The sequence below is a fragment of the Bombina bombina genome, chromosome 2, assembly GCF_027579735.1.
Source record: "Bombina bombina isolate aBomBom1 chromosome 2, aBomBom1.pri, whole genome shotgun sequence".
NCBI lineage: Eukaryota > Metazoa > Chordata > Amphibia > Anura > Bombinatoridae > Bombina > Bombina bombina.
The window spans coordinates 1015242765-1015267292 of NC_069500.1; the positions used below are offsets into that span (position 1 = coordinate 1015242765).

At 37.7% G+C, this 24528-nt stretch overlaps 1 protein-coding gene across 1 annotated transcript in view; it reads right to left on the reverse strand.

Annotated features, from left to right (window-relative positions):
* The window catches only part of PDE5A (phosphodiesterase 5A), a 530049-nt gene that overhangs the window by 173735 nt on the left and 331786 nt on the right, over window positions 1–24528 (reverse strand). Inside the window, exon 9 of the mRNA XM_053703601.1 lies at window positions 17763–17847. Coding sequence (XP_053559576.1) covers window positions 17763–17847 — 85 coding nt within the window. The remainder of the gene's footprint in view (window positions 1–17762; window positions 17848–24528) is intronic.

Genomic DNA, 24528 nt, shown 5'->3' on the forward strand with positions numbered 1-24528 from the left:
CTATTAGTTATATTGTAGCTATCTTAGGGTTTATTTTATAGGTAAGTATTTAGTTTTAAATAGGAATTATTTAGTTATAAATAGTAGGTTTTATTTAGATTTATTTTAATTATATTTAAGTTAGGGGGTGTTAGGGTTGGGGTTAGACTTAGGTTTAGGGGTTAATAAATATAGTATAGCGGCCGCAGATGAGGCGGCAGATTAGGGGTTAATAAATGTAGGTAGGTGGCGGCGATGTTAGGGGCGGCAGATTAGGGGTTAATAATATTTAACTAATGTTTGTGATGCGGGAGTGCGGTGGTTTAGGGGTTAATATGTTTATTATAGTGGCGGCGATGTCCCGAGCGGCAGATTAGGGATTAATAAGTATAATGTAGGTGGCGGCGATGTTGGGGGCGGCAGATTAGGGGTTAAGAAGTGTAAGATTAGGGGTGTTTAGACTCAGGGTTTATATTAGGGTGTTAGGTGTAAACATAAAATGTGTTTCCCTATAGGAATCAATGGGGCTGCGTTACGGAGCTTTATGCTGCTTTATTGCTTTTTCTCAGCCAGCTCTCCCCATTGATGTCTATGGGGAAATCGTGCACGAGCACGTACAACCAGCTCACCACTGACTTAAGCAGCGCTGGTATTGGAGTGCGGTATGGAGCTCAATTTTGCTCTACGCTCACTTTTTGTCTTTTAACGCCGGGTTTATAAAAACCTGTAATACCAGCGCTGTAGGTAAGTGAGCGGTGACAATAACATGCACGTTAGAACCGCACCCCTCTTACCGCAAAACTCGTAATCTACCCGTAAATTAATAAAATAAATTAACAGGCAAAATAGAATTTAGACCATATGGGTTCTTGGCTTGTTATTTCTATCCCAACCTCTCTTGTGTCTGAGTATATAGCCTATGGTTTCTTCATTAAGCAAAAGAACATTAGAATTATGTTGCTGCCTAAAATGTTTGGAAATGGGGGTATTACAATCTGGGTTTTCTATATCCCTCAAATGTGGTGTTACATGTACTGTTAAATCAGATTTTATCATCATGTCCTGTTTTGTAGATATGAAACTGTCGCCTTGAATAATATGTTTGTATGTTTAACAGCACACTTTCTTGGGAAACCAAGTACTTATTTTTGTTTGGGGTAGCATAAAAGGAGATAGAATAGAGTTTTAGCCTTGCGTGATACAAAATTAAAACCATCTGATATAAGGGAGCAAAATTGTGGGTCTCCTTTGACAATGGGAAGAGAATTGTGAATTATATTATAAATCCTGACTGTATGTTGTAATGGAACAAGGCTTCTTTGTATTATTTTTTTGTGATTTTTTCTTGTTTTGCTACAGATCATGTCTTTGTATCTGATCAACCTCCAATGTCTATCTAGAGAAGGTGTCATATCCCTGGGCTTGAAATTTCTGATAAGTGGCATTAACATGATTTGTGTACATTGTTTCTTATGTACAATTACGTTTTGTATGTATGAACTGGTCTCTGGGGATGTAACGGAGAAGATGTCTCGGATGACAAGATTGTGAATGGAGAATAGTATTAGTAGACATGTTTTTCCTATAGAGTTCAACTTCTATTTTTTTTTAAATGAGATTACTCTTTAAAGTCACATCAAGAAAGTTAATTTGAGCAATGTTGTATTCTAGTGAAAATGACAAATGCAAATCTTTGCTGCTGATATACTATTTGAATAGCCTGATTCTGCTGAATTTGGGAGGCAAACTGTGAGAAGCACAGGAATGATTGCTATAGTCCTGCAAGTCAGTTGCTTAGGTATGCAAAATATTTCAAAATAAACTAGGGGCGACACCAATTAGGTCAGAGGAGTCTTACTAACACAAGAAAGTATTGTGGACGTCAGCGCAAGATAGAATATAAAAGTCATGGAGTTCCCAACTCGAGATCCACTAAGAGGGTGATCAAGGCCCCATTAGACAACTAACAGTGACTCCCCCATATGATTTCTGTAACCTTTTGGTTTGTTTCTTGGTGTGATCTGGTCTAACCCCCAAATGCAGAAGATTTACATTTTCAGCACCAACATCTGTGTTCAGCTGCTTACTGTTGTGCAGACAAGGGTGCAGTTCTTCAGAGGAATTGCTGCAGACTAATCGGCTGTGTAATATTATCGGGAAGGGCACAGCAGATTATCTAGCTCCGTAAAGTGCCTGTGTAGAAGGCTCACTTCTTTCTGTTCCTACTGCTCCATTGCGGTCATGGTCCCTATGCCAGGTGAATTCTAATAGTTTGTTAACTAGCCCTTTTTGCAAAGTAAGTGGTGTTTATCTGTGTAACTGAGCAAGGAGCTTGGTTGATTAGGCAAACTTATGACACTCAAGAAAATAAATAACAGCATTAACCCCTAATACTTGATCTTGGAGCCAGAAGCTTCTTAAAGATGTATATTGTTACCCTTTATGTTTATTTTTTTCACTTGAAACAGCTGCTTTTGACTGTTGCATTCCCACCAATACTGAAAAATTTCAGTACTTAAGCACTGGTTATAGCAAATTTACGTAAAAAAAAAAACATAAAAAAAATGCTCCCAGTGGGGGAGGGGGGGGGGCATGAAGGTACTTCAATGTTAATTTTCAAAATGTTCTGAGCTTGATCAGCAAAAACACGCTGGCATGAAGAGAAATCACAAAAAATTTTGGGATTTTTAGGAGCATTATATTGTAAAACAGGTGTATCTGCTTCACATCCAGAAGCCTCAATAGTTTGTCAAACATTCCTCAAGCTAAAATTTGCTTTTATAAAATTTGTTGAGGAACTTCACGGCACAGGATTGACTCCTTAGATAATCTCACCAGTGCTAAGATCTTTAGATCATTGGCCCTATGTATTGGTCTGTGTGTATATGATGAGAGGAAAGATAAGGAGGTATACTGTCTCTGAAAGCTCAGTCAATATTAACCAAGATTCCACTCATGTGGTAAATTGTGGAAACTGGTGATAAAAAAATCTTCCAAACTTTACCCCCTCAATGGAAACTAGGCCTTTATAGGGTTGTGGTTTCGATTAGCAGAAACAGCTGTTAAATACACAAAAATATACCAGAAGGAGGAATTTCCCATAGAGTTTAAACTCTAAAGCTAGTACACATTAAGGAGAAAACTATTTTACAGCACACTGTCCCTTTAAGGCACTGTACAGCATAAGATCTGCATACAAATAAATTTAAAAAATAATATATAAACTGTCCTTTTTTAAGATTTATATTGTTTTGCAGTCCAGACAGTGACATACTGCCCATTTTTCCTATAATGGAAGCTAGTACTTATTTTTATCCCAGGCTTTCTTGAGGCCCCAAACAGTTTCTCTTTACCACCTCTAATGGAAGTTTATTTTATGAATAAACTACCCTTTTCTGTAAAGAAATGTATCACAAACATACAGCACTTGGTTAATATGTTTATTTCTTTAGTATAAATGTTTTGATTTAATGTATTTTGAGTATTTCACAACTTCTTGGTGTGAACTAAAGGGACAGTCAACACAAGAATTGTTTTTTTTTAAAAAGATAGATAATCCCTTAATTACCAATTCCCCAGTTTTGCATAACCAACACAGTTATAATTATACACGTTTTACCTCTGTAATTACCTTGTATCTAAGCCTCAGCAGACTGCCCACTTATTTCAGTTATTTTGACAGACTTGCATTTTAGCCAATCAGTGCTGACTACTAGGAGCTTCACATGCCTGAGCTCAATGTTATCTATAGGAAACACATGAACTAATGCCCTTTAGCGGTGAAAAACTATCAAAATGCATTTAGATTAGAGGCGGCTTTCAAGCTCTAACGCCAAGATTTAGAGTTTGGCGGTAGCCGTCAAACCCAGCGTTAGAGGCTCCTAACGCTGGTTTTTACCGCCCGCTGGTATTTAGAGTCAGTCAGGAAAGGGTCTAACGCTCACTTTCCAGCCGCGACTTTTCCATACCGCAGATCCCCCTACGCCATTTGCGTATCCTATCTTTTCAATGGGATCTTTCTAACGCCGGTATTTAGAGTCGTGGCTGAAGTGAGCGTTAGAAATCTAACGACAAAACTCCAGCCCCAGAAAAAAGTCAGGAGTTAAGAGCTTTCTGGGCTAACGCTGGTTTATAAAGCTCTAAACTACTGTGCTCTAAAGTACACTAACACCCATAAACTACCTATGTACCCCTAAACCGAGGCCCCCCCACATCGCCGCCACTCTATTAAAATTTTTTAACCCCTAATCTGCCGACCGCACACCACCGCCACCTACGTTATCCCTATGTACCTCTAATATGCTGCCCCTAACACCGCCGACCCCTATATTATATTTATTAACCCCTAATCTGCTGCCCCCAACGTCGCCGCCACCTACCTACAATTATTAACCCCTAATCTGCCGACCGGACCTCACCGCTACTATAATAAAGTTATTAACCCCTAATCCGCCTCACTCCCGCCTCAATAACCCTATAATAAATAGTATTAACCCCTAATCTGCCCTCCCTAACATCGCCGACACCTAACTTCAAGTATTAACCCCTAATCTGCCGACCGGACCTCACTGCTACTATAATAAAGTTATTAACCCCTAATCCGCCTCACTCCCGCCTCAATAACCCTATAATAAATAGTATTAACCCCTAATCTGCCCTCCCTAACATCGCCGACAACAAACTTCAAGTATTAACCCCTAATCTGCCGACCGGACCTCACTGCTTCTCTAATAAATGTATTAACCCCTAAAGCTAAGTCTAACCTTAACCCTAACACCCCCCTAAATTAAATATAATTTAAATCTAACGAAATAAATTAACTCTTATTAAATAACTTATTCCTATTTAAAGTTAAATACTTACCTGTAAAATAAACCTTAATATAGCTACAATATAAATTATAATTATATTGTAGCTATTTTAGGATTAATATTTATTTTACAGGCAACTTTGTATTTATTTTAACCAGGTACAATAGCTATTAAATAGTTAATAACTATTTAATAGCTACCTAGTTAAAATAATTACAAAATTACCTGTAAAATAAATCCTAACCTAAGTTACAATTAAACCTAACACTACACTATCAATAAATTAATTAAACTACCTACAATTATCTACAATTAAACCTAACACTACACTATCAATAAATTAATTTAATACAATACCTACAAATAAATACAATGAAATAAACTAACTAAAGTACAAAAAATAAAAAAGAACTAAGTTACAAAAAATAAAAAAAATATTTACAAACATTAGAAAAATATTACAACAATTTTAAACTAATTACACCTACTCTAAGCCCCCTAATAAAATAACAAAGCCCCCCAAAATAAAAAAATGCCCTACCCTATTCTAAATTAAAAAAAGTTCAAAGCTCTTTTACCTTACCAGCCCTCAAAAGGGCCTTTTGCGGGGCATGCCCCAAAGAAAACTGCTCTTTTGCCTGTAAAAGAAAAATACCCCCCCCCCAACATTAAAACCCACCAGCCACATACCTCTAATCTAACCCAAACCCCCCTTAAAAAAACCTAACACTACCCCCCTGAAGATCTTCCTACCTTGAGTCGTCTTCACTCAACCGAGCCACCGATAGAACTGAAGAGGAGATCCGAAGCGGCAGAAGTGATCCTCCAAGGGGCGCTGAAGAAATCTTCCATCCGATGAAGTGATCCTCCAAGCGGCGCTGAAGACGTCTTCCATCCGGGCGATGTCATCTTACAAGCGGGGTCTTCAATCTTCTTTCTTCAGGATCCATCTTGCAGACCTCCGACGCGGAACATCCTGCTGGCCCGACGGACTACCGACGAATGAAGGCTCCTTTAAGGGACGTCATCCAAGATGGCGTCCCTCGAATTCCGATTGGCTGATAGGATTCTATCAGCCAATCGGAATTAAGGTAGGAAAATTCTGATTGGCTGATGGAATCAGCCAATCAGCTTGAGCTTGCATTCTACCTTAATTCCGATTGGCTGATAGAAGACGTCTTCAGCGCTGCTTGGAGGATCACTTTTTACAGGCAAAAGAGCAGTTTTCTTTGGGGCATGCCCCGCAAAAGGTCCTTTTGAGGGCTGGTAAGGTAAAAGAGCTTTGAACTTTTTTAATTTAGAATAGGGTAGGGCATTTTTTTTATTTTGGGGGGCTTTGTTATTTTATTAGGGGACTTAGAGTAGGTGTAATTAGTTTAAAATTGTTGTAATATTTTTCTAATGTTTGTAAATATTTTTTTATTTTTTGTAACTTAGTTCTTTTTTATTTTTTGTACTTTAGTTAGATTATTTAATTGTATTTATTTGTAGGTATTGTATTTAATTAATTTATTGATAGTGTAGTGTTAGGTTTAATTGTAGATAATTGTAGGTAGTTTATTTAATTAATTTATTGATAGTGTAGTGTTAGGTTTAATTGTAACTTAGGTTAGGATTTATTTTACAGGTAATTTTGTAATTATTTTAACAAGGTAGCTATTAAATAGTTATTAACTATTTAATAGCTATTGTACCTGGTTAAAATAAATACAAAGTTGCCTGTAAAATAAATATTAATCCTAAAATAGCTACAATATAATTATAATTTATATTGTAGCTATATTAGGGTTTATTTTACAGGTAAGTATTTAGCTTTAAATAGGAATAAGTTATTTAATAAGAGTTAATTTATTTCGTTAGATTTAAATTATATTTAACTTAGGGGGGTGTTAGGGTTAAGGTTAGACTTAGCTTTAGGGGTTAATACATTTATTAGAGAAGCGGTGAGGTCCGGTCGGCAGATTAGGGGTTAATAATTGTAGGTAGGTGGAGGCGACGTTGTGGGGGGCAGATTAGGAGTTAATAAATATAATATAGGGGTCGGCGGTGTTATGGGCAGCAGATTAGGGGTACATAGGGATAATGTAGGTTGCGGCAGTGTACGGAGCGGCAGATTAGGGGTTAATAATAATATGCAGGGGTCAGCGATAGCGAGGGCTGCAGATTAGAGGTTAATAAGTGTAAGGCTAGGGGTGTTTAGACTCGGGGTACATGTTAGGGTGTAAGGTGCAGACTTAGGAAGTGTTTCCCCATAGGAAACAATGGGGCTGCGTTAGGAGCTTAACGCTGCTTTTTTGCAGGTGTTAGGTTTTTTTTTCAGCTCAAACTGCCCCATTGTTTCCTATGGGGGAATCGTGCACAAGCACGTTTTTGAAGCTGGCCGCGTCCGTAAGCACCGCTGGTATCAAGAGTTGCAGTGGCGGTAAATTATGCTCTACGCTCCTTTTTTGGAGCCTAACGCACTGAAAATGCAGCCATTCTGTGAACTCTAAATACCAGCGGTATTTAAAAGGTGCGGGGAAAAAGAAAGCATGCTTTAGCTACGCGTGTCGTTACCGACAAAACTCTAAATCTAGCCGTAAGAAATTAGCATATGAACCTCCTAGGTTTAGCTTTCAACTAAGAATACCAAGAGAACAAAGCAAAATTGGTGATAAAAGTAAATTGGAAAGCTGTTTAAAATGACATGCCCTATCTGAATCATGAAAGTTTTTTTGGACTTGAATTTCCCTTTAGTCCCTTTTTACAAAATCTCGTCCTTTTTTTTTTAACTTTTAATTTTTATTGGTATTTCAGTTCAGGGTACAGAAAATAAAAAAAAGGGGGAAAAAAAAGACATTCTCTTTATGTTTACATATATGGGGGTTAATTACATGTTCATTTTTATCAGTCATTACTCATTTCCCCAGCAGAAAAAATGAAAAATAGCAACTTAACATTTTGCTCCAGCGAGCCTACCTATTAATTATCCTAATGATTCCCTTATCCTAAGTAACCATTGTCTTTATAACACCTGGTTCTAAACAAAAGAAAAAGAAGAGGGTGAAGAATTTTTTTTTTTTATAATCAGTTACCAAATCCCTAGTAAGATTAATTCTGTGTTTCTAAATGGGTATATTAAATATTTGATCTCTCTTGCAGGGAGGGTTTTTATAAATATAGACCACTTTAAGAAAAACCTTTTCCCGTCTTCATCATTTTGCAGGTTGGTGTCTACCTGTTCGATAATACATTGTTTCTTTAAACAATTTTTAACTTCTTTTATACTTGGTATTGCTTTTGTTTTCCACTTCTTTAAGATTAAATATCTGCCAGCTAAAATGATCAGATTGACAATTTTAGCATTATTAAGAGATAAACCATTGTCATGAGTAAATACAACTACCTTCAGTGGTGAAAGAGACAGGGAGGGTACACCCAGCGGGTTAGCTAGCCAATATTGTATCTTCAGCCAGAAATTTCTTATTTTTGGGCATTCCCAAAGCATATGCAGTAGATTAGCCGAGGGTAGAGAGCATTTTGGACACTTATTAAATCTAGCATTCTGACACTGTGACCCTTTTCTCGGTGTGAAATAAGACATGTGCAGAAACTTAACATGCGCCTCCCTCCGTGATGCCGAGAGAGTTGCCCGGGAAACCAGTTGTACTGAAAAAGTAAATGCAGTAAGGTCCAAAGATTTATGTCTTAACATTTCGGCCCATTTGTCTCGAATATTTTCCATTGTCTCTGGACCTTTAATTGAAACCAGATTTTGATAAATATAGGAGATTGATGTAAAGCCATTTTAAATAATAAAAGCCAGTTCTCAATTTTTACCAAGGACCAATCCCACCCATAATCAGTTATCAACCTAGTAGCATAGTGTCTTGCTTGTAGGTAAGCGAAAACGTTTTTATTGGGGATATGGAATTCTTCCTTTAGAGAGTTAAAGGTTTTGATACACCTGTTTTCAAAATCTATTAGTTGATGAACCTGACCAAGACCTTGAGTCTCCCACTGCGCGAAAAGAGCTGATTGCATCCCAGCTTGGAACTGAGGATTATTTAATAATGGATTATATCTTGATACCCTAGATTCTATAGATAATGAATTACATCATACCCTTTTCCACATTTGAATTGGATTGTAAATTGATTTTATCTTTTTTAATTCAGGAGGGTACACATTATTATTACAGTGTATTAATGCTCTTAGGTCACTTGGGTATGTTACATTAGAATCTAATTCGAGGCTCGTAATATAATTACTATTAGTTAGCCAGTCCACTATAATACAAGCTAGGAATACTTGGTTATATGTACGTAGATCAGGGAGGGAAAGTCCTCCGAATTTCACAGGTAGGGCTAATTTAGCTAATGAAATTCTAGGTTTTTTATTCTGCCATATAAAAAGATGTAAGGCTAGATTAAATGAAAGAATATCCTTCATTTTAAGAATCAATGGAGTATTCTGGAGAACATATAATATTTTTGGTAGAAGGGTCATCTTATACAAGGCAATGTGTCCTGATAGAGATAGAGAAAGCTTCTGCCAGTTTCTAAAAGCTTCTTTTATACTCTTGAGCACTGGGAGTATATTCAGAGTGTACCAATTATCAGGATTATCAGATATCCATATACCTAGATATTTAACTGAGTCTTGCACTACTCTGAAATGGCTACCTGTGAATGAGTCCTTTGTCTGTTTGATTCAGAGTAGCTCTGATTTTATGGTATTAACCTTATACCCTGAGAAAGTTCCGAATTGATCTATTATTGTGAGCAACTTAGGGATATTTCTGGAAGTGTTTGATATATAAGTTAACACGTCATCCGCATAAAGTGCAATTCGCAGCTCCTTCTTTTTAATCCTGATTCCTTCCAATTGTTGCCAAATTTGGATGGCCAGGGGTTCAATAGCTAAGTCGAATAAAAGTGGGGAAAGAGGACACCCCTGCCTGGTCCCCCTGCCTAGCTTTATGTCCTGGGATGAATCCCTATTTACTATGATTTTAGTAGAGGCATTTTTATATAAGTTATTAAAAAAGCAAAGAAAATTGCCACCTAGCCCGAATTGCTTCAGTGTAAATGAAAGATGATCATAGTGTACAGAGTCAAACGCTTTTTTTCTGCGTCAATGAAGATTATTGCCTTATCAGAAGTGTCCTCTTCCCCGTTCTCCGCAGCTCTTCCAATACTTTAAAATATTCTATTGTGAGGAATACCTCCCTGATTTTAGCTGAGGAGTTGCGCTTCTCTATAAACCCAGCTTGGTCTATGTGGATAATAATAGGAAGAAGAGATTGGAGCCTCCTTGCCAAGATAGTCGTAAGTACTTTATAGTCTGTGTTTAGAAGCGCGATAGGTCGATAGGACTCTTTTCTCAACGGGTCTTTCCCTGTTTTAAGAATAAGAACTGTGTTAGAGGCGACAAAATCTGATGTTGGCATATTACCCTTTACAATAAATCATTAAATAGCGAGGTTAAATGTACTGTTATTTCAGATGCCATTATTTTATAAAATTCATTCGGAAGGGCATCACCCCAAAGCTTTGTTTACGGCTAAGTTTTGAATTGTTATGAGGGTTTCTTGCTCAGTAACAGGAGAATATAGATTGTCAAGTAAATCTGGAGTTATAACTGGATAGTTCATTTTCTTCCAGAATTCTTCTCGTTCTGTAAGGTTTGATATCTTGGAAGTGTAAAGAGTTCTGTAATAATCCTCGAATACTCCTGTCAGTTCAGCTGGTGTTTTAAAACACTTAGCCTCTGAAACTATAAAATCTATTATAGGGGATGCTTTATCACGTTTAACCAGATTTGCCAGAAGTTTCCCTGTTTTATTCCCATAATGATATAATTTAGCCTGTAATCTAAGGTCACATTGAGATGTTTTATATAAGAAAAAAGAATCTCTGTCTGCTAAAGCAGATATATATCTGGACCAGCTTTCTGGAGTTTTCTGGTATATGTATCGATTGTATGCATTTGTTACTACTCTCAAGAGCTCCCCTTCCCTCATCTTTAATTTCTTAGATCTGGATATACTATATGCCAATATTTCCCCTCTTAAGACCGCTTTGGCTGTTTCCCAAAATACTACTGGTCTAGATATATATTCTCGATTGAAATGAGCATATTCACGAAACTTAAGATTCAACCAGTTTTTAAATTTATTATCAGAGGCTAAGTACCGTGGGAACTGAAACCCTTTATTCCCTTTCTCTGGGTAACTAGATTGAAATTCAAGGAAAATTGGAGCATTATCTGATGTGGTGATCGGTGAGATTCCAGCTATCACCTTAGCTTTACAGAGTCTCTCGTCTAATAGGAAGAGATCTATTCTAGAAAGTGTCTTATGTGCCCGAGAGTGACATGTGTGTTCTTTAACATCAGTGTTTTGTAATCTCCATATGTCGCATATTTTTAAGTTTTTAGTCAATTTGACAAATAGTTTAGATTCTAAATTATCTCTCTTCATTTTCTGAGGAATGGGATTCTGTCTAAGCCTATCAAGTGGATATTTCGGTGCCATATTAAAATCACCAGCGAGTATCAAATAGCCCTCTGCACATATCATAAGCCTGTTTTGTAGGTTTTCCCAAAACGGGAGACTGAAGACATTGGGAGTGTATACATTACAAAATGTATACAAGGTTTTTGATATTTTGATTTTCACAATAAGGTACCTACCCTCCCTGTCTGTTTCAATGTGTATAACTTCATTTGTATTTTTTTTTCCTATAAGAATCGCTACCCCACTTTTTCTTTTAGATGTGGAAGAGAATATGACTTCCTTGACCCAGGAGGTTTTAAGCTTTCGTACCTCTTCAGATTTTAAATGGGTTTCTTGCAAGAAAGCTATATCTGTGTTATTTTTCTTTAAATGAGAAAGTATTATTTTATGTTTAATAGGGGATGTAAGCGCTCCTATATTCCAGGAGGTCAACTTGAACTTATTTTTTATATCCATCTAGTGAAAAGAAAAAAAAAAAAAAGAAAAAGGAAAAAAAGGGTAGTTAAAAAATTCAGTGTCCCATACGTCCCACATAACCCAAGCACTTAGAGAAGGTATGTCCCCATTCCCTCCCCAGCCCTTGAAGTCAAGAATTTCCATCTTTAATACACAAGGAGATAATTTATGATCCTAACTTACTTCTCCTATATTCTATTTTGGTGCTGGGGGATAGGTCTCATCATAGAATTTTTCAGCTTCCTGTGCTGACTCAAAAAAATAAGTATGGCCATCTATTAATATTTTCAACTTTGCAGGGTAGAGTAAAGTAGCCCTTACCCCTTGTTTTATGAATTTTGTACAGTATGGGGTAAGCTCCCTTCTCTTTGTGGCTGTTTCTGATGAATAGTCCTGAAACGGGAGGATTTTAACACCATCTAAAAAAATAGGTTGGTGTTTGCGATATGATTGAAGCAGTGTAATTTTATGTTGAAAATTTAAGATTTTTGCGATTATTGGCCTAGGTCTTGTATTTACTATACTCATATTAAGTGATCCTATTCTGTGAGCCCTTTCAATAATTATCTGAGGGTGGGTTTCAGGGATCTGGAGTAACCGGGGTAAGGTAGTTGACAGCAGTTTTTCTAGATCTTCAAATTGTTTTCCCTCTGGAACCCCAATGACCCTTAAATTATTTCTTCTTGACCTGTCCTCTAGATCTTCAATTTTACTCTGCATCTTTATAAGTGAATTATTTGTAGATTCAAGAAGAGATTTATAAGACATGGTCAGATCCTCAAGATCTGAAATCCTTTGTTCTGCCTCAGATATTCTGTGCACAAACTGTTTTACTTCGTTGGACAAAGATGCAATATCTTGTTTTATTTCATCCTTCAAAAGGTAAAATTTAGGAGTTAAGGCTAACGATATGCTGTTGACTAGTGTTTGAATATCTAGGGGTTCCATCATAGATGGAGGGTTTATCACAGATGTTTGTGTCTCTATCTGAGTTTCAGGAGTGGTTTTATTTTTTTTGTCTCTTTGTCTCCCCGTCATGGCTAAAGGAGATGTTTTAGGGTGAGTGTGCAAATATTTGTCCATGTATGACTATAGTCACCAGAGTGTAAAGGCCGAAGCGTGAAATATGAAGGGGTGATATCCACCCTGTTAGTTGGTGTGAGTATAGGTGAGTGGGAAAAAAAAAACAAAAGAAGAAAAAATTACAGGCGTGTTGTGTTTAGTGAATTATATGTGGCTTTGTGATTATGTTCTCCTTTACAGCCGTGGGGGGAGACAGCGTGAATTTGTTTTGCCCAGTCTCTTGGGTCTTGTATTCATTGCTCCTTCTAATCTATTTATTACGAAACCAGTATTTACCACTTAAAGTGGTATATTAGCTAATTTAGTGACTCAAAAACCATAGAGAAAGGGGTACGATTTATTAGATTCTGAATTTTATTTAAGTGGCGTAGTATCGCTCCTATTTCTGATGATTTGGGATTCTCTAGTAGGTTGTGTTAGAAGCACCTTCGCTTCACATACAGTCCTAAGAAGAGTGAAACTGAGTTATAGTTACACTTTGTATGTGCAGTTATTTACTTCTCTTCCTTCCTTCTCTCTTTTCCCCCTCCCTCATCTTCCTTGTCCCTCCCCTTTTCTCTTTTTTTCTTTATTTTTTTCTCTTCAATAGGATCTGACTATATGCTTCAATATTACCCTTTAGCAGTTATTGGTCTTATTAAGACCTTAAAAAGGAAGAGTACAGTGTATAGTCTGGTTTTAAACTGCTTAAGCCAACCTCTCGGTAATGTCCTGAGTATAGAAACTTGCTGCGTCTTTTTTATTCCCTTAGGTAGAGGAAACCCACAGTTTATTAAGACAATGGTAAATAGGGGAACTAAAACAGCGAATGTTACTTTTCCAGTGTTTTTTTTTTTTCTATTTCCCTTTCCCCTCAACTCCCCTTTTCTTCCCCCTTCCTCCCTTCCTTCAGCCTCTCCTCTCTCTCTTACTACCCTTCCTTATATCAATTTATATCTAGACCCTCTATTTCTAATTCCCACAGTTTAACTTAAAATATTCACTTATGTTTAATGGTATCAACTCTTCTATTCTCGCGTGATGGAGGGAAGCCACCCAGCGATAAGAGGGTAAACACAAGAAAAAACAGGAGGCAAAGGAAAAAGCTGTACATACAATTCTTATTGAAAGCAGTAGGAGCTGAAAGAATTATAGCTTAGCACATAGGAGATTAGTGACAATAAATTATTCTAAGCCTCTTAGATTTTTTTTTCCTTTTCTATAACATAATTAGACATTTGTAGAATAATACATTCTCTGTGCATCTCAGTGCTCTCTGACCTTTAAAACTAAACATCTAGTGAACACATTTTCTTGAAAAATAAATGTAACTGAGTATCAAAACATTTTCAGATTCCTACAGCATACAATGTAGCAGAGAGTATCCTTTGATCATTGTGATAGGATACTTGTATCATCAGTCCTTTATTTTCTTTAGAGTTCACTTCAGTATTTGCTATGCACTATTTTTTTTTGTTCTCTTCCCCTTCTCTTCCTCCCTGGTTCCCTTTGCAGCAACTTCATATACTGGTGAGGACACTTCTTCCCACAGCCGGGTTCTTTTAAACTTGGTTTCCTTATACAGGGGCTGTTTTTATTCTTTTGCTTCTTCTCCCTTCTTCCTCCTTTTTCTCTTTTTCTTTTCCCTCTTCCCTTTTTGTTCCCCCAGCTATGTTGTCCTTCTTCTAGAGTAATAGCTCCCACTGCTCCCCCTCTTTGCCCACTCGCCTGTTTTAAGTTATAGGTTTGTTTTAATTTATGCGGTGCTGAGTCTAAGGACACAGAATTGACTCAACTCTCCTCGCCTGCTGCCTGTCGCAGGTTGATTAACCAGAGTGTTAGGACCTCTTAAAGGTGCAATGTACAGTATTTCAAGATGAAGCCGACTTTCCTCTGACTTGACCTCACGCTTCAGGGCCTCCGTCACAATCCTTAACAATCTCTCCCTCACGCAGCACCGGTGGGAGAGGAGGGAGAGAGGCAACACAGCAGACCTCTTTCGTACAAGGGGCACTTCCTCAGCTCACACCCCTCTGCTAGGGCGACTCTGTCTCCTACCCCTCACACGCAGCACCGGTGGGAGAGGGGTGGGGTTAGGAAAAACAGCAGCTGAGCCTGGACAGTTCACCCAGGGAGACGCCGCCACGAAAAACAACACAGCCTCAGTCCGCTCAGGGAAAAAAGATCCAATCACCCCCTGTTCACCCCGCAGTGGCAGGGAAGGGGGAAGAGCAGCGTGCACTGAGCAGGTGTGGACCCGGTCAGACTCCCGCAAGCCACGGATGGCAGTGGAAGGTAAAGTTCGTCAAGTGCCAGTAGGGTCTGCGATGACAGCCGAGTTTTAGTGGGGCTTATACATAAAAGCCTGTCTCTGCCGGGGGGGGGGGAGCAGTAGAATCTTCAGGGTTTCAGAGGGATCTTCTATCTTGTTCTCCGCTCACTTTCTGTAGCCAGCAGAGAAGCGGTAGTTGCCCAATAGATTATATCCTGGTTCAGGGGCTTTATGGGTTAACTGTATCAATTATGATTTTCAGAAAAAGATTCTTTGGTTTGGGGGTTTCACTTCCCTTCTTCCCCTCTGGCTTGGCTTATTTGCTATAACAGCGAGGTGTAGTTTTACGCTGTCCTGGTTCCAGAAGCGATGCCTCAAGCTGTCCCAGTAGCTACCCCATTGATTAGGGTATGGCGCAAAGAGAACCGTCAGCAGCCGTAGGACTGGAGCAGGGAGCTCAGCTACACAACCTTGCTCCTCCTCCACCGGAACCAAGGCATGCAATCAGGGAATGCAATTTTAAACAACTTTCCAATTCACTTTTATCATCAAATTTGCTTTGTTCTTTTGGTATTCTTTGTTGAAAGCTACACCTAGGTAGGCTCATATGCTAATTTCTAAAACCTTGAAGGCCGCCCCTTATTTCAATGCATTTGGCAGTTTTTCACAGCTAGAGGGCGTAAGTTCATGTGTGCCATACAGATAACTTTGTGACCACGCCAGTGAAGTTACAAATGAGAGGGCACTGATTGGCTAAATGCAAGTCTGTCAAAAGAACTGAAATAAGGGGGCAGTCTGCAAAGACTTAGATGCAAGGTAATCACAGAGGTAAACAGTATATTAATATAACAGTGCTGGTTATGCAAAACTGGGGAATGAGTAATAAAGTGATTATCTATCTTTTTAAACAATAACAATTCTTGAGTAGACTGTCCCTTTAACATTCCAGGATTTCTTGATTTCTTTACCAGAGCACAGGTGAAATAATCAGCTGATCAGTAACCATGGTTATTAATCTTCTCTCTAGTTAACATATAAGGAAAATCTGTCATGTTAAAGGGACATGAAACCCACATTTTTTTCTTTCATGATTTAGAGAGAGAATGCAATTTTAAACATCTTTCTAATTTACTTCTATTATCTAATTTGTTTTATTCTCTTGATATTCTTTGCTGAAAAGCATATGTAATATGCTCAGTAGCTATTGATTGGTTGCTGCACATATAAGCCTTGTGTGATTAGCTCAGCCATGTGCATTGCTTTTTCTTCAACTAAGGATATCTAAAAAATGAAGCAAAATAAATTATAGAAGTAAATTGTAATGTTGTTTAAATTTGTATTCTCTATATGAATCATGAAAGAAAGATTTTGGGTTTAGTGGCCCTTTAAGATTTATTGAAGACTGCAATTGAGAAACACTATTCTAGGCTATCTCACAATAGCAATATTATATAATTGCATACTGTTGCTTAAATACAAGAACACAGACCAATGTATGCAATATATTGTATGCTCAAAAAATAATTTAAATTGTTTTGGAAAGCTATACTGCATAGTTACAATTGGAGTAACAGTTACAATTCATGGTACTATTTATTTATATTTGTTAATGATAAATACTTTAAAATAGATATATCAATCTATGCTGATGATTTTTTTAATCCTATTAAATTAAGTATAATCTGCACATCTGGTTTAATTGGTAAATAAGAAAAATACATATTGTAGAATATTTTTAATGGTACAGGGAATGGGAAATGAAGACATGCTGAACCTTCATTTTAAGACCAAATCATTTTATAACTCAGCTGTAGTTTGCGACTGATTAGAATGCCTATGTAATGTATGCACCCGAACCATAGTGATTGACAGATTTAATGCACAAGGATCAAAAAACTTGCCAGCATAGACAGAAATCATCAAGTTTATTTAGACGTTAGATTTTATATTGTAATGTAGGTGTCTCTCTTTTGCACCCAGCTCTCAAGCTAAAATGTACCTTTCTAAAATTCTTTGATGGACCTCTAAGGGGTCGATTTATCAAAGCCTTCAGCAGCCTTCGCACCCCTTACGACTGGAGGTTCTCACAAGAGAACCTGCAGTCCATATTTAACAAGCAGTGGTCATCAGACCGCTGCTTTCCTAACCTATTGCCACCTCTTAGGCAGCGAATTTCAATTTCCCCAGTCTCGTCCGACCGAGGAGATTGACAGCTCCTGCCCGCGCGTAATTGCACTTGAGCACAAAATAGCGCTTGTGTGCAAAGCTGAATTACAGTGAGCTGCAGCAGACAGGGGAAGGTATTTGCTCCCCTTTCCGCCGCAGCTTGAAAAATCCACCCCTATGTACTGATAAGACTTTTTAGATCATCTCACCTGACCAGAGAGCTTTAGATAATTGGGCCCTTAGGCCTAGTTGATTCTGAAATTGCTTATTTTTCTACTTGGTGGCAGGACAAATGACATTAGACTAGCGAGCAGCAAAATCAAGAATGTAAGTAGGTTATCCTCTGCACTATATTTTCTGGTTCTCGTTAGTCTTGCCACAGGAAATTTTGGTCCTTTTTAGATTTTTGTGCATCATCAGCACCAATGGAGTTAAAGTCTATATATACTTTTATTTTTATTACATGTAGTAAAGGTAACACATGTTCATTTCAAATATAAAGACAAGAGCCACATACCTATCACTTTATTCTTCTTCCCGTTCTTGATTGGAGTGCATAGCAAGCTTTGGGTGTGCTTAGCACTATTTTCTTCAATTCCATTCTGTTTAACAGTAAAAACAAAATTATTTTATATTTGTTGCTAAGGGAAAAAATTGTATTTATTAAATATATGCATTTGTATTTAACATGCTCTTGATAAGATGTATATGTCTTCTAACCCTTTAAATAGACTCCATAGAAATTTACACACCACAAAAGCAGAACTACTCTCTAACACTCTAAACCCCCTTTTCCATGCAATCTCCTCCCTTCTTGTCCTGAGGAGTCTATCTCTCTGTATAATTCCATTCTGAAGTTTACCCTTGACAAAATAGCCCCTCCTTCTATAGGTCACACCCAACAAAAACACCTTTAACCATGGTCCACACATCTGACACACTACTTGCAAAAATGCACCCGCACTGCAAAATGGCAGCTAACTTCGGTTTCCCTTACTCACACCCATCCTCACACACATATTCAACCTCTCCCTTAAAACTCGTACATTCTCATCATCCCTTAAACATGCTCTAATTACTCCTATTCTTAAAATAACATCACTCGATCCAGAATCCACTTGCAACTATCACCCAATCCCTCTTCTTTCCCTTGCCTCTAAATTTCTTGTCTTGAGCAGATTAGTTTTTCGTATAGTGTAGTGGGGCAAAAGCCAGATCGCAGAGGGTTAAGAAGATGGTTATCTAACCATCTTCTTAACCCTCTGCAATCTGGCTTTTGCCCCACTACACTATACGAAAACTGCCATCGCATTGTCGACCTGCTTACTGCCAAGTCTAAAGGTCATTACTCCATGCTAATCCATTATACCTCTCTGCAGCCTTTTACACTGTTGACCATCGATTGCTGATCTAAAACCTTCAATCCATTGGTATTCGTGACACAGCACTACTGTGGCTTTCTTAGCACCTTTCAAATCACACCTTCAGTGTATCCTTGTCTGGCTGTTCCTCCTTCCTTCTATCCTTCTCTATTGGGATGCCTCAAGGCTCAGTTCTAGGTCCCCTTCTTTTCTCAGTCTACACAATCTATAGGCTCTTTATTAAAGTCCTCTGACACACAAATATACCTTTCCACACCAGATATCTCCTCTTCCCTGCTGACTCGTGTCACCAGCTAGCTGTCTAGCTAATATCTCCTTCTGGATGGCTTCTTGATCACTACCTAAAGCTAAAAATCTCTAAAACTGAACTTCTATTTCCTCACTCTACCAATCTCCCCATTCCCTGAAATTCACTCACTGTGGATAACTCTGTCATCAACTCCACCCCTCAGGCCTGCTTCCTTGGTGCCACACTTGTCTTAGAAACTTTCTTTTGCCCCCCACATAAAGTACTTAGCTGATTTCTGCCGCTTTAACCTTAAAAAAAATCTCTAAAATTTGTCACTTCCTCACTCAAGACACAATTAAGATTCATATCCACTCCCTTATCATTTCCCACATTGACTATTGCAATTCTGTCTTCTTCAGTATCCCAAGTGACCACCTGTCCCCTGCAATCCATCATGAATGCTTTTGCCAGGCACATTTTTCTTAAGCATTGCTCCACATCTGCTGCACCTCTTTGCCAACACCTCCACTGGCTTCCCTTAGCCTCTAAAAAAAAATTAAAGTCCTCATCAACTCACCCCTTATATTTCTGCCCTTGCCTGCAAATACTCATCAACTCACCCCCTCTACTCTGCTCAAGACCTACTTCTTTCCTCATCTCTTTAATAACTTAATTACACTCTCGCCTGCAAGACTTTTCTAGAACTGCACCTATCATATGGAACTCCTTGCCTCGTTCAGTCAAAATTTCCTCTAATCTCAAAAACGTCAATTGTTCCTTAAAAACATATCTGTTCATGGATTTGCATAACTTACATTAATATGTCTCTGCTACTTATCGGCTAGATTACGAGTTTTGCATTATGAGGGGTGCGGTGCTAACTTGCACGTTATTGTCACCGCTCACTTACCTACAGCGCTGGTATTACAGGTTTTCCTAAACCCGGCGTTAAAAGACAAGAAGTGAGCGTAGAGCAAACTTGTGCTCCATACCGCACTCCAATACCAGCGCTGCTTAAGTCAGCGGTGAGCTGGTTGTACGTGCTTGTTCACGATTTTCTCATAGACATCAATGGGGAGAGCCGGCTGAAAAAAGTCTAACACCTGCAATAAAGCAGCGTAAAGCTCCGTAACACAGCCCCATTGATTCCTATGGGGAAACTAAATTTATGTTTACACCTAACACCCTAACATGAACCCTGAGTCTAAATACCCCTAATCTTACACTTATTAACCCCTAATCTGCCGCCCCCGACATCGCCGACACCTACATTATACTTATTAACCCCTAATCTGCTGCTCCGGACATCGCCGCCACTATAATAAACATATAAACCTCTAAACCACTGCACTCCCGCATCTCAAACACTATTTAAAAATTATTAACCCCTAATCTGCTGCCCCTTACATCGCCGTCACCTACCTACATTTATTAACCCCTAATCTTCCGCCCCCAACGTCGCCGCCACTATACTAAAGTTATTAACCCCTAAACCTGTCTAACCCTAACCCTAACACCCACTAACTTAAATATAATTAAAATAAATCTAAATAAAACCTACTATTAATAACTAAATCATTCATATTTAACTAAATAACTAAATACTTACCTATAAAATAAACCCTAAGCTAGTTACAATATAACTAATAGTTACATTGTATCTAGCTTAGGTTTTATTTTTATTTCACAGGCAAGTTTGTATTTATTTTAACTAGGTAGAATAGTTACTAAATAGTTATTAACTATTTACTATTACTAACTACCTAGCTAAAACAAATACAAATTTACCTGTAAAATGTCTTACACTAACACCTAACCTTACACTACAATTAAATAAATTACCTAAATTAAATACAATTAACTAAATTTTAATACAAATACCTAAATTACAAAAAACCCCACTAAATTACACAAAGTAAAAAACAAATGACAAGATATTTAAACTAATTACATCTAATCTAATAGCCCTATCAAAATAAAAAAGCCCCCCCCACCAAAATAAAAAAAGACCCTAGCCTAAACTAAACTAAAATAGAAAAAAAGGAAGCGGTCCAAAAATGGTAAGCTTAAAAAACGGGTACTTTATTAATCCATTAAAACAGGCGTAGAATACAAAAAAACATTAAAAGAGTGATGGAAAAAGGTCTAACGCGTTTCGGCTAGCTGTTGCTGTATTCATAGACCATATCCTATTACCACAAACTTAGTTGTTATATAGATCTATAGTTAATTAGTTAATTAATTCTACCTGCCAGACTTAACTACTTACATGCTGACAGCTGAAATGTGAGTAAGGCTGATATGTCAAAAAGCTATCACATACACTGGGAAATCATTTGTAATTTAAATACTGAAATAATTCAGAAAAAAGCTTATACATTTTAAATTCTAAATTGGACAAAAAGTATTTCTATACTCAGAGCTAAAAAGAATTTATAAACAAAATATTCTGAAAAACATTCTTATGTGTGGACAATTAAATAAACATATTTTTTCCCCCACTTGTGTGTACAGAGCATAGAGACCTAGAGATTGGTACAAAATATCATTATAGACAGTATCCAATATATTGAAATATATAATAATAATAAAGGAATCAGGATTTAGGTGTAGAATATATGCATACTGTATAATGTATTTTAAGCAATACTCTCTCTTAAATATATAGAAAAGATTATTTAATCCTTATAAACCTATCCTGAAACTCTTAATACAAAATATATATAGTTAAACAGCAAATACATTTTGTCTAAATGAATACCTAAATATAGTTTCTAATGACTTTATTACTCCCAAAAATTTACAAGGTCATATTCAGAGTTATACCCCATAGGGACCTGTGTCTTCAATTTAAATATTCAATAGACCTCTTGTCTACCTAAAATTTAAGATCTGTCTCCTCCTCTATTTGGGGTTTTAACAGCTTCTATGATGTTCCAGCTAAAGGATTTAACAGATTGGTTATGCTCAAAAATAAAGTGTCTACTCAATTCTGAGCACGGTACCTTATTTCTGATATCTCCTAGATGTTCCCTTATACGTGTTCTCACATCACATGTTGTGAGACCCACGTATTGACCTTTACAAAGTGTGCATTCAGCTAAGTAAATTACATAGCAAGAACTGCAGTTGACACATCCCTGTACATTAAAGCTCTCTCCTGTTACATGTGATGTAAAGGTACTTGTTACATTGTGGTACTCACATGCTTTACAGCGACTACTGCTGCATTTAAAGCTGCCACTATGTTTTAACCATGAGCTATCATCTCTATTCCTCTTAGTTTTAAGCATACTGGGTTATAGCACATTTGCCAATGTACTATTCTTAGAGTAAACGAATTTGCAACCATCACTTATATCTTTCAATATTTCATCTCCATACAAGATGGGAAGATATTTTTTTATAATACCACAAATATCATTATATTGGTTAGAATATTTAGTCAGGGCCGTCTTTAACACAGGGCAAAAGGGGCAGCTGCCCAGGGCCCAGTTTCTATTGAGGGGCCCAAGAGTCCTAAAAAAAAAAAATGGTTCATGCCAGACTGCTGATGTGACATGGGGAACACACACATTCAGTCCTAATACTGTCACAGTCAAAAGTACTCTGCTTATATTTTTTATTTTTAAAAACTGTGCCAGACCGTGCCGGTGTCATGTGACATGCCAAGCTATTGCCATGTGCTGTTTTAGATGTGCACTGTGCAGCACTGAATGCAAAGTCATAACTCGGCATCCATCCATTCCCACTGCATCATAAAAGGTCCTACTGGGGTTACCACTGTTACCAGGTAACTGCTCTGATGGTAGGGATTGTTTCTGGGTAGGGCTGACTGTAGGCGCATGCAGCAGAAAGCTGGAGCGGCAAGCATGTGAGGATTTGAGCATCTGTACAGCTGCATACACTGCTCTCTTCAGTCTTGAGGCTGTGTGACTCATCTCACACTGTATCCATGCAGCCTTGGACAGACAGCATCCAGTCTTCTGATCCCCTTAGCCCTGCTCTTTCTGCTGTGGCCCTAAGATCAACTAAATGAAGTTTGTTAGGGGAACAGTGCTTTGTAGAAAGGTGTCAGTGGGAAGAATAAGTGAGTGCAAACACACCCCTCCCCATGCAGCATTGTCTAGTGCAGGGTGAGAGGGAACTTGTTCCTAGCAAATAAGTGACATGTGCTGCTGTGGCTGATGTATAGTGTCATGCTGATACTTCACACATTAATGTAAGGTTTATTTTTATAGTTTTTGTTTTCTCTCTGTCTCAGATTTTACAGCTTCCAATAGTAGTTCTGCTGTTCCAGTCAGTAAATTTATACTGCACCTCCATGCTTCCTCCTCAGTCTATACCTTGCTTTGCTCCTGTTGGCTGTCCTAAATCTCTTTAACCAGCTAACCTCACACCAGAATCACATTCAAAACAATATTAAATGAATCCACAGTGGAGGAATTTATATATTTATTTACTTATTAGTACTGCTTAGGTCCTGTTTCACATATTGCAATTTATTTCATTTTTTTAAATGATTAGCTCAGCAGTGGATAATCCACTGCTGGGCTAATAATTAAAAAAAAAATGATTTAGTTGTTTTTTGGAATGTTGGGGTAGGGAGCGAAATTGTATGGGGGGGGGGCCCAAGAAAATTTTTGCCCAGGGTCCAGTCAATATTAAAGACGGCCATGTATTTAGTGATGAATATGGGTCTTGTGTCAACATTCTGTACTTTTTTAGTTTGTAATAAATCATTTCTCTTATAGTTATCAACCTCTTTTTTAATTCTCAGGACTTCATTTTTCTGGTAACCTCTTTCTGTCAGGCGCTCAACTAGATTTTCACTTTCCTTTACATAATCTATTTCCCTAGAGCAATTTCTTTTTGCTCGCATCATCTGACCTTTAATGATACCTTTGAATACATGTCTGGGGTGACTACTGGTAGCGTATAACAAAGCGTTACCAGCAATCGGTTTTCGATATAGGGTGGTATTTACACAGCTGTTAACAGTTTCTCCCTTTAATACAATATCCAAAAAGTTAATTTGCTCTCTATTCCACTCTTTGTTAAATTTCAAACCCATAAAGTTAGTGTTAAGGTAGTTCAAAAACCTATCTGCTTCATTCTCGTCACCTTCCCATATCAATATAAGATCATCGATGAATCTCTTATATTGAATTATATGTTTGTTAAAGGGGTTATTATCACTGTAAATATATGTTTCCTCAAGCCATCCCATTACCAGGTTCGCATATGAGAGCGCAAAACGCGCCCCCATAGCCGTCCCTTGTTGTTGCACATAGTAATCATTTTCAAAGAGAAAGCTATTGTGCTGAAGAAGGAACTCTATTACCTTCAGCACATATAGTTTAAAGTCAACATTCATTTTGGTGTCCCTATCCAGGTAGTACTGTACAGCCCGCAGGCCTATAGTATGTGGAATGGATGAATATAATGAGATGGCATCTATTGTCAACCAACTATATTTTTTGTACCATCTATGCTCTCCAAAGATATTTAGGACGTGAGTGGTATCTCTTGTATAGCTGCTCAATCCAAGAACATAAGGCTGTAGTATATCATCCACCCATTCTGATAGGTGTTCCAATAAGGAACCCTTACTGGACACAATCGGTCTTCCCTTTATATCCTTTAATCCTTTATGTGTCTTAGGTAAATGA